The sequence below is a fragment of the Colobus angolensis genome, unplaced genomic scaffold, assembly GCF_000951035.1.
Source record: "Colobus angolensis palliatus isolate OR3802 unplaced genomic scaffold, Cang.pa_1.0 Scaffold531, whole genome shotgun sequence".
Lineage (NCBI taxonomy): Eukaryota > Metazoa > Chordata > Mammalia > Primates > Cercopithecidae > Colobus > Colobus angolensis.
In genome coordinates, this window is record NW_012118833.1 from 748,216 (window position 1) to 759,829 (window position 11,614).

General features: G+C 44.8%; 1 protein-coding gene across 2 annotated transcripts in view; it reads right to left on the reverse strand.

The window, feature by feature from the left end:
* Positions 1-11,614, reverse strand: part of GNAO1 (guanine nucleotide binding protein (G protein), alpha activating activity polypeptide O) — a 166,821-nt gene that overhangs the window by 154,570 nt on the left and 637 nt on the right. For both annotated transcript variants that reach the window (XM_011961021.1, XM_011961020.1), the window contains exon 2: positions 11,459-11,501. In XM_011961021.1, coding sequence (XP_011816411.1) covers positions 11,459-11,501 — 43 coding nt within the window. The remainder of the gene's footprint in view (positions 1-11,458; positions 11,502-11,614) is intronic.

The window sequence follows — 11,614 nt, forward strand, 5'->3', positions numbered from 1 at the left end:
TCTCCTAAGGCATGGGTCCCTCCAGCTTCTGTTGTTTGCCCTGGCTGGAACTCCTGCACACAGCCAGCTCAGATTACAGCCTTCCTTCTTCTTTCCACGTGAATTCAAAAAGAGGGGAACCCCAGGAGTTGTTTTGTCTTTGTACTGTGGAACCACCTTCAGCATTTCTCCCTGTGGAAGAGCATCAAACCATCCAGGTCTCGTAACCCTGACAGTATTACAAGACAAATTCCTACCTCACAGGGCCCCAGATTCTCAGTGGAGAGTACACGTGGACACTACATGCACTGGTGTCCAGAATTCCCTGAGCTGATGTCCCAGTTTTCTTTCTCAATTAGCACTAGAGTTCTGAAAGCTTAATTTTTTTTATAATTTATTATGTCAGTTGGGGGTGGCCAAGGGAGAAGGAGGGGAATTCCTTTGCCACAAGAACATCTGTTTTGCTGGGCAGGAAGATACAAATTATGACCTCAAGACTTGAGTAGAAGCTTATAGATCACGCAATCCAGTTTCCCAATTTTATATGTGAGGATACTAAGTCCTAAGGAAGTTAAGGAACTTGCCTGGGGATCATCAAGCTAAATAGAAACAGAGCTGGGATGAGAACTTGGATTCTTGACTCCTAGTCCAGACCTATTTCTACCATAAAAATTTTTTAAGTTTGGCTTTTATCCCTTTCCCTCCACTGAAACTGCACTTTTAAAGGCCCACGATAGCTTTAAATACAATGGTCTTTCCTCAGAACTTATCTAACTTGGCAATGCCAAGAAACAGAATCCTGCTCACCACCCAGAATTCCTGAAGCATATTCCCTTCCTGGGGATCCACTGTGGCAGGGCGCTCTGGGTTTGCCTCCTGCTTCTCTGCTCTCTGGCTCCTTTTGCCAGTTGGAGCTACCTGTGGGTCTACTGAAGGCAGGTTCCCTTCCTCACTGCCACAGTGGTGCGTCCCTTCCCTGGGCCCTCCCTCTCCTGGCCATCTGCATGCTCACCCCAGGGATACCACATCCACTCTCACGGCCCGACCACAAGGGCAGCTAAGCCCACTTTTCCTTCTAGCCCAGATCTCTCTTCTAAATGCCAGAACTACCTCCCAAGCAAACAACTGAACATTTCCTGTTACCCTGTAAGGACCTGAAATTCATGCTATGGGTTCATCTGTCATCTTCTCTCTCTGCTCTCTCTTCCCTGCTCCTATGTTTCCTCACAGGTTCAAAATGGGGAGGACTTCTCTGATATACTCTCTTCTTCTCATGTACATTCAACTAGGGGTCATCTCTCCTGAGCTCAACTTCCTGTCCTCATCATTATGCCCTAGAATTTCTCTACAAACTTCCCATCCTTACTGCCCTCCTGTCTGTCTTAGGGAAGGAGATGTACATTCATGTCAAGATCAAGCTACCCATCCCCTAAGGGCTTGTGTTCCTTCTACCACTTCCTCCTTCCTATACCTTCAACTTTTCCATTCATCAGGGCTCTGGACAACTTCTCAATGGATCCAACTACTCCTACGTTAGCCAAATGAACTATAAAAGCAAACCCCTCCCAGGACCCCACACTTGCTCTCTCCCTTCCTACCTCTCACCCCTCTTTTTTCTGTAGCCCACGTTTCTTTTGGGCCTGGAGGGAGGTCCTCCATGGATTTCCTCAATCCCATACATTTCTTAACTCCACTGCAGTTTGGCTTTTCTCCCACCAGTCTGTTGAAACTGCTCTTGCCAAGGTCACCAACAACTTGCCAGATTCAATGGACACCTGCCAATCTTCATTTTATCTGTCTACTGCAATATCTGACTCAACTAACCACTTCCTTCCCTTGAAAGTCTTTTCTTCCTTGGCTTTCATGATGCTACTTTGCCTTGGGTTTTCTTTTTCATCTCTCAGATCACCCCTTCTCATTTTCTCTCACAGGTTCCTCTTCCTAAATTATTCTCATTTCCTGGAGGTGGAACATGTCTGTGATGGGAAACACATCCCTGCCTTCTCTCTCCTTCTCACTCAGCCTACTAAGGTTACCAACTTCTATGGCTCTCACCACTCAAAAGCACCACAGAATTTCAAACTGACCCCTCTCCCCAGGTGTGTCCTATCTAAACCACCATCAGGATCTCCACTCGGATGGTCCACAAGAATCATCAACATGACCAAATATAGTCATCCACTTTTCTCCCCAAGTTTTCTCTCTTCCTCCTGCATTTTTCCATCTCAGGGAATGGTACTACCATCTACCAGTAGCCCAAACCAGGAATCTTGGAATCATTTTTGCCCATACTCATTAAAATTTATCTCCTCCTCAATGCTCTTCCAACTGATGAACAAATAAATTCAATTACTCCACTGCCCAAATATCTCTTGAATCTGTTTCCTTTCCCCACCCACACTACCACTGCTTTAACTTAGTTCTTAATCTTTTTCCCAAATGGGTCACAGAAGTAACTTTCCATCTGGTCTCCCAACCTCCAGAGCTGATCTTCTCCAGTCTACACAGGTGATCTAATGCCAGCCCTCTGGTGGCATCTCATTATCTTCAGAATAAAATCCAAAGTCCTTAGCACAATAGATAAGGCCTTTCATGATCTGGTTTCTGTCCCATCTTTCATTCCTCATTTCTTAACACTCCTCTTACATATTTTGTTCTAGTCAAATCACACTATTTTACACTTCTAGCATGCTCCATGTGGTGACATCTTAATGCCTTTACACATGCCAGTCCCTCTGCCTGGCATTCCTTTTTTTCGACCTGCTGAACTACCACTTGTTTTAAAGGCTCAGTTCACATGCCATTTTCTCTTGGCTGTCTTCCTTGAACCACCTGCCTAGAGAAGGTGCCTTCTGTTTTACCACAGCACACTGTGCATACAGACATCATGGCCCTTCCTAACCTGAAGTGCGAGACTCTTTTACATGTAGCTCCCTCCAGACCATGAGTTCCTTCAGGACAAGGACTGAGGTGTTCCTCTCTATTTCCATGACACTGTGTGTATGCTACCCACAAAGTAGGCAATCATAAATGCTTATGGATGGACAGATGGATGGATCTCCTACCATCCTGTCTTTCCACAGTTCTCCAAGACACCTGCCTCCACCAAAGCCAGAGCCTTCTCTCTGTTGCAATCTGAAAATGGCCCCTATTTTTGAGGCAGTAATGGAAAATTACTTTAAGACCCGTCCAGATGGTTGCTAGGGAATAGTCTGGTATCCAAATCAATGTGATATATGATGACCATTACTACCGCCTCCAGAAGGAACTCAGCACCAATTAGGCACTTTCTATTCTCTCAGCCACTGACCTCAACCACGGCTGGCACCATCAACATCTGGGTGTGAAGTCCTAGACTGCCAGGTCTCTACTGCCCATACTGGTGGTGGTCCAGTAAGAAAGGTGTGGAGTTACAATGAAAAGAACACAGGCTTTGGAATTAGACAAATCATTGTCTGAATACAACCCTGTCACCTACTAAGCTGTGTGGCCTTGAGCAAGTCACCTTACTTCTTTGAACCTCACTTCCTCATCTGTAAAATGGAATTGATGACTGTATTTGCTCACAGGTTGACAAACAAATGAATATAATAGACTGAAAATGATGAACACTTTCCATGGCCACCAAAAGCTTTCAGTGTGATTATTTTGGTTTATGGAGAATAATAAGGTTCATTCCTTGTATACCTCATATCCTTCCTTTTCTTTAACTAACATTTATTAAGACCTCCTTTGTGCCAGGCATTGGGCATGGTGCTGTACTATGAGCAAAAATAAGTAACATCCTTGCTTCAGGTGACTCCAGGATCAATTTTAAAGCATGGACAAGCTATTCTCATAAGTAACAATATTCTACAGAAAAACCTATCTGTTGGCTAAGACACAGGCAGAGAATCCAAGGTAAATTGTTAGCTACGAAATCCTAGTCTTATGTATTAGTCTCCCTTTCTCTTTTCTCCATTCTACTTGCTTCTAGGATGGCTGACAAATCAAGAGAGTAGGGGACCAAATTCAGGGCACCAACTATTAGCCTTGCAGGATTTTATTTTACTTTAATTTTTTGGTGCTATGAAAAGCACAATGTTTTTCCTCTTCTCTGTAAAGAAAATTAGAACTAAAGATGGCTCAGCAGATAAAAGCTGTGGGTGGTAAATACTCCCACCATTCCCCACCACCTTTCAGGCTTCTAAGTTTCTCTTTGCATTTACTGCATCTTAGAGCTGGAAACCTGAAAGAGCCCTGAGAAATTCTACAGTGAAAACCCATATCCCAATTAACAGATGAACAAATTGAGGTCCAGGGTGGCCAAGTGATCTGCCCAAAGTTAAATGAGAGAGTGAATCAAAATTAAAATACAGTTCTCCTGATCCTCCCCTTTTACTAGTCTGCAAATCTCCCTGCTCCCTGGGTTTTAGGCACCTTAACCCAGGCAAGTTTCTTCATATGCAGCCATCCCTGGTGAATGCTAGGGCTGTCTCCACTTCTGGGCATCCTGGAAGCCACGGAAAAACCACTTCTCTTGTAATGTCACTGGCTCTCTCCTCCCAGAAACATCCTGTTTCTTACTAATGAGATACTTTCAGATCCTCCTCTTTGGTTTAAGAACCATGTCTGCATGAAAAGTTTGGTTAGAGGTGTTTTTCTCAAATTTACTCTCAGAACTACAAATTTCCTGGCTGACAAAGCTTCGTGGCTGAGGTTGCTATTCTGCAATTAAGTTAGTCTTAAAAGAACTTTCATGGATACCCTACACCCCACGGGATAAAACCATAATTCATGCTTTCATATTGAGAACATCAAGACCCTGAAAACGAAGGGAATTCCCAATTTCATACACCATTGACAACAGAAAAGGAATTTGGGGTATCCCTGGTCCAATTCTTTCAGAAAACTGAGCCTTCGGAGGGGCAGAGGCAGAGCTATTGACCTGGACTCCTCGTTCAGTGCTCTTTCCCACCCTTTGAAATGTCACCCCAGCCTCCTGGGCTGAAGCAGCTGTGCCATCAAAAATGTCACATTAGTTATGACAAAACAGTTTGTTATATAACTGGTGCTGCAGAGCAGGCAAGGGGAAGAAGCCATGAGCATGAACCACAGCACCCCGCTTCTGCTTCTCAGGGCGGCTAAGTCCCACATACTTACTTAACAAGAGAACTCCATATGGGAAGGGAACACCCACTAATCAAAGGAATAAAAAACTAGAGCTAACATTTTTATAATGATTTCCACATTCTAGACACTACTCAAAGCACATTTCATATTTTAACTCATTTCATGCTCACCACAATCCTATTATTTTCATTATCAGTCCCATTTTACAGTAAGGAAACTGAGGCACCAAATGTTATGTGCCTTGTCTAAGGTCACATATTTAGTTATCAGTAGAGCCAAGATTTGAAGCTAGGCAGCCTGTTTGCAAAGTCTATGCTCTTAACCACCTCTCAATTTTAGAGAAGCATGCTAAACTGATTCTCTAAACACAAGAAACTACCTATTTCTCTGAATCAGTGAACAGGCTACTGCTCTCTCCTCTCCTTCCGTCCAGTGCTAATCATGGATCTGTTGGACAGATTCCTTTCTATCAGTCCTGTGTGTGAATGACAGGGATGGAAGAAAATAAGAATGTGACACAGATTTGAAGAAATTCTTAGGATGGAGTTCATTTGAGATCTTCAAGCTTTTTATGATGATGCAATCAGTAAGAAAGTGAGGTGAGTGCTGTTCTCATAGCATCTGCCACTTGTAAACCCACAAGTCTATGGGTATGTACAAACAGGCACACTTTTTCTTTCTTCAGAATCAAAATTTTTCTCTATTAGTGTCAATTCTGAGGGTATCTCTTTCCAAAATGTGTTTTTGGGTTTTTTTGCTTTTTTTTTTTTTTTTTCAGTTTGGAATCACCCCTTCACCAGTTTTTCTGTTGTCTTTCAGATCAAGATGTATTCTGGTGATAATGGTCTGTCTGGCTCCATAAGAAATGACAAAGAAAACACTCTGGGAGGCAGGGAGTTGAGTCCCAGTATCCAGATGGGCTGAGTACATATCGGAAAAATAGGTCCTCGTTCTACTCATATTAAATCTCCAGTGTTAACGGAGATAGGGTATTGCGAGCAGCTGAAAAACATGAGTGATTTTGTCCTATCTTTAGCAGATGTGGCATGTGAAGAAGCACAATAAAATCTGGGAATTCCATGTGTTAAAAGAAACAAGACACACTCCCACTCTGAGCATCGTAAATCTAATCCTGCCCTGTTCGCACATAGAACAGACGTTCTGCATTCTTTTCCAGCCATGTTGATTCTCATGAAGCTTCACCCATTTAATCTAATTGGAAACAACCCTTTCCAACAAGCATATAGGTTCTACTTTAGAATTCAATAGGTAACTGAGGTTCAAGAATTCCACAACTGACTCCCGAGGAGATCAGGTGGACCGTTTGCCACTCTTCTGGCAGGAAGGTCTGCTGGTATTTACAGCTCAGTGCACAGTAAGGAGGGAGAGAGCACCATCCATCAGGAAAAGAGAACTCATCTGCTACTTGATCTGACATTCCGTTCACGCTCTTGCTGTCTCCGGAGAGCAAGGTGCATCCATTTGAATAAACATAGAGATGGGAGGAAGGGAGGGAGGCAAAGCAGCCATCGAGATGACTGCAGAAATAACAAGTCTACAAATCTAGAAGAGTGGTTCTCAGTGGAATACTACCCCAACGTGCAACCCTGCGGGCAAGTGTGGGAAAGGTCCTTTTAGACGGCTGCATTTCATGGAGTAATGGCTGCAGGTTGCTATTCACCTCCATTAATGCCTGTCATTTAGTAGGTGCTGAAGAGCATTGTGCTGAAAGAATGCAAGCTTGACCACTTCTCAGCCTTTTGGCTAAGATCAAGCGAAGGATGCAAGCTTGCCCTGAACCCATACCAAACAGTAGATACCCTAATTACAAAGTCAGGGTCAGCTGGGAGGAAAAAACCATCAGCTTTTTGGTGACAGGTGACCTTTTTTTTTTTTTTATTATACTTTAAGTTCTAGGGTACATGTGCATAATGTGCAGGTTTGTTACATATGTATACTTGTGCAATGTTGGTGTGCTGCACCCATCAACTCGTCAGCACCCATCAATTCATCATGTATATCAGGTATAACTCCCCAATGCAATCCCTCCCCCCTACAGGTGACCTTTTAAGACAGCCTTTCCTGACAGGGTAGGGTCTGTTCTCTGAATCACATCCCACTTGTCAGGCTGGAATACTTGTATGAGCAGTGACGTCTTCATCAGGCAAATTCTTAAATTTGTTTTAAAATGGCACTAAGCAGGTACTGTGGGAATGGACGCACAACCAAAGTGCTCGATTTTTATTGTGCCCGTTTTGGGAAAGACTAGCAGCTAGCATGCAATGCCTCATGGCCACCTTTGAACTCCCTTTCTAAAAATTCCACTTAATGCTCCAGAGACAGATAGCCTGAACTCAACATTACAGAAAATTCAACACCTCAAATGAGGGCAAATTGTGGCTCCCAGAGCAACTCCACAGTTCATTTTACATTTTCACCAGGTACATGGTCCAAGCGGGTGTCACTATTTGTTCAGAACTGGGAAATCACTTAAAGTGATATTCTGTCAATTCTATACCTCATAAAATTACAACTCATTAAGGGATTTCTTTGTAAGGGTTTGGTAATTAAATAAAATTGACAGTTCTTTAAAAAATTTCTGATTAGTCTGAATAACTCAGAGTCTTATTGATTGACTATAAAATGATGAGGCTGTATCACAGGTGAGGTCATGACCTCTTAACAAGCAAAATTATTTAAAATGCCATGCAAAAAAAGAGTTACTGATTACTCACACATGGTATGTATAAAATTACATTTGTGCTGTCTCAATTATCAGTTTATTTCTCACTACTGAAATGTTTTGGATTGTCTGACAGAGCTCCCTCACACGAATTCAGTCACACACACAAGGGGAAAAAAACCCCAAAACACTACTGTTCAAATAAAAATTTTAATATAAGTACTGAGAATCAGGCTTTTCAAATGACACTCTAAAACTGTGGTATCTCTTAAGCAGATGCACGTTTCCCCTTACAACACCTATCAAGCAGAAGAACTTTATGTCAGTATCTCTGCAATGTTCCTAGGCTGATGAAGCTGTTACCCCTTTGTTCTAAATAGCAACTGCCAGCCGGTCCTTTATCATTTAACCTCAGTTACTATGGGAATATACGGAAGCCTGTTTCTTCTAATTAGCATACCACAACAAGGATGAGAACACAGGCTCAATGGAATGACTCTTTACTCTTCTGGAAATGCTAAATAAAAGGGGTTTTATTCAGTGATGTCTGAATATCCATATTCTTCCTCTCTATCCAATGTGCTGAGCTCTTAGACTACAGCCCCCCATTAGGAAATCACTGGGTTATTATAGGGTATAACCTAAAGAGGGCTCTCTGTTGAATTTCATCTGTCCAGGTGAAACAAACACAGCTTCCTAATTAACCAGTACATATGGCCTGATAGGTTGGTCACCAATCGTACTGCACAAGGAAGTTGGAAACTGCTTTCTATAAATGCCACCTAGATTTTCGGGCCTGGCCCCATCCACAGAATTCTCCTGACTCAAAGTGACTCTCAGTCAAGTGGCCATCTCAAAAACCATATCTGCAAGGGAGGACTCAAAAAAATTTGTTACTAGGATACAGTGACACCAACCCCACATTTTGTGGTTAATAAAACAAGTCCTGCATTCAGCTTGGCACAAGGCCCTGATCTGATGTATTTCAAGCCAAGCTGGAGGGCTCACAGGGAAAGCTGCCATTTATGAATGCTTCAGGAGGACAGGATGCCAGGGTCCCTTGTGCCAAACAGGGACCAGAAACCTTTGTGATGGACCTTTTGAACAGACCTACCCTACTTCCTTAAGAGAGCTGGTGTATTGTGCTTTAAAAAAAAATTGTTTTATCTACAAAATCTGTTTTTCCTGACATTTTTTTTGAAAAAGGTGTCCTGTAAGGGTGAAAAAAAAAAAAAGAAGTAAAGGGAAAAAGAAGAAATGCTCTGACTTCTGATTTAACAATCTCAAACATCACTCACTTCATTTTCCCCCCTCCTCGGTGTAACCAAATGCAAGACACATAGGACTTTCCTGGGGAAGTCTATATACAGCCTTCATTTAAGATTTCCTTCCCAGTACATAATTAGGAATTTTCATCCTAAAGTGGCACACCTATTTCCTCAGAGAGCTCAGCTCTCTTTGAATAAAAAAAGGCGAGGCACCCCTTTGGGGGATTCAGTATATATTTTTAAACTTCTCATTAAATCAACCTAATTTACGGGGCATGTTCAGCAAAAGCAGTTGCTTTGGCGGATGCAAAGTCAATTTGCAGACTCTGGCCTGTTCCCCTCCTTCCTCCCCTCCTGCGCCCTCCCCTCCCTCGAGCATTTCCGAATGCTTTCGACCCCCTCCGAAGCGGCTCGGCTCTCTCCGCCAGGACACCGACTCGGCTCCGAACACCGCCGACTCCCTTCGAGCCCCGCGCCCAGACCGCACCGAGCCTAGCCGAGCGTCGCCGAACTGAGCCCCATCGACTTTTCCGGCCTCGGCTGGGCGCTGTCCACCACTTGCAACGCCTGAAACCTCATCCAGCTCAGGTGGCTGGGGCTTCTACCGGGCTCTGAGTCAGCCACTGCTGATTACAGACTTCTGAAGTTTTAAAACGTCCCCCCTCGGGAGAAAGGGGTGGCGCAGCTTGCATTTACAGATCTGCAAGGGCTCCAGACAGATGCAACATGCACCTTGTTGCAAAGAGCAATTCCCCAGGCCCCGCCTCCCCATCAATTTGGGTTGCACAAGCTCAAGAGAAGCCCCAAGCTAAATTACCCTTGGCTCAGAAGGGTGCGGCGGGCCGAGGGGGCCTCTGCGAAGAAAGCCCCAGGGAGCTCTCAAACAAAAATAAGAACATGTCAAGCAGATGGGAAAATTGTCTCCGAGTCGCTACTCCCTACCATCATGGCGCCGCCTAGAACCCGCTTGTCATGCCTGTTACACATGCAAGATTTTCTGCATCTTGGTTCTGAAACCGCAAGCGTGCTTCGTCTCCCACTCCCATTCCCACCTTCCCACGAAAGGGGTTTTTATTTTCCACTGTTTCCCTACGCGATGCAATTACTTCGGCTATTCTGTCAAGTTGAAAAATAATCATTTTTGTTTACTGCACAGCAACCCCTAATTAGGAGCTGTGTGTGCACGAAGGTGTCACAGCAAAGCGACGTGGAATCTTCGCTAAATGGTCTTAACGAACTCTCCGTCTCGAACTGACAGGCCAACGGAAGCTGGAGGCCCGGAGGGCGCACACCCCTTCGCTGCCGACCACCCCCTCCCCAAGCAAAGCTGCCTGTGGGCTCACCAGGAACTGCCGAGTAGATAAGGGCAAGAAGCGAGCCTGCAAGTGGAAAGGAGGGGCGAGGCTCCTTACTGAGAAAGTGTGGAAGGGAAGGAATATCCCATTTTGTTTTAATTTTCAACCATCACTCAAATCCACCCCCAGTTAATTAGGAGGGGAAACTGATAGCTAAGGCAGAAGGGGGCGGCGGCAAGTGGGGCCTGAAATCCGCATTGTGGGTAGATTACATGGAACACGGCCTATGCAGAGTGTAAATAAATACATTGATAAAGGCCACGGAGCGAACGAAAACTGCGGGTGTCTGGAGAGCAATACTGGGAGGGTGGAGAGGAGAGGAGCTGGGAGCAGTAAGGGGCGGACATTCAGCCTCACAGGCAGCTTCCCTCCCCCTTTCACCTCTACCTTGGATAAAACTGTGCCCGTCACGTACGCTTGGAAACCCACTCCTTCCCCTAGCACACGACCCCTCCCCTAACCCTGGCCCTCTTTTTCTGGGGCGGGGGGGGGCGGTGGTGCGAGGGGATGTAGAAACCACAGCCTCCAATTCAGCACCAAATGCATGAACAGCAGACGCTTGATCCTCCACCCCAGTCTAGGGCTGGGTCCCCTCCATGTTAGCCAAGTTCAAAATCACTGCCCCAGGAGAAGAGCAGGGGAAGTGGGATTACGGACCTCGGGGGATAGGGAGGTATGGAAGGAAGAGGAGAGAGAAATAGAGACAGAATGAAACAGAGACACAGACAGAAATGGAGGCAGTGAGACAAAAAATATTCCACAAGCAAGAGTAATGATCATAATCATGCCAATAGTGTGATGTTCTGATCAATATGGCGGACACTGTCATTCATACAACTACAGGCGCTCCCCTTCCCCCTCCCAAAAAACACCCACCCAGGAGTTGGGGTGGAGGACCCAGAACCAACGTAGGGAGTGGGGGAGGGGAGTCAAATATAGGGGTGTGTGTGCACGAATTAAAAAACAGGCCTGGAGAGCAATGTGGAGTAAGCAAGGTAATAAAAACGATTTTAAAAATTACTCTTATTAAAAGTACAAATCCCAGTGCCACAGGGACTTACTTCATCTGCTTCACAATGGTGCTTTTTCCTGATTCTCCAGCCCCTGTTGGGACACAGACAGTGGGGAAAAACTGGTGAGTGTCAGCTTAAGGGAACAGGGGGAGGGGGGACTCAGGCATGCGAGGGGGTGGGCGATCCTGGGCACATGGTGGTGCC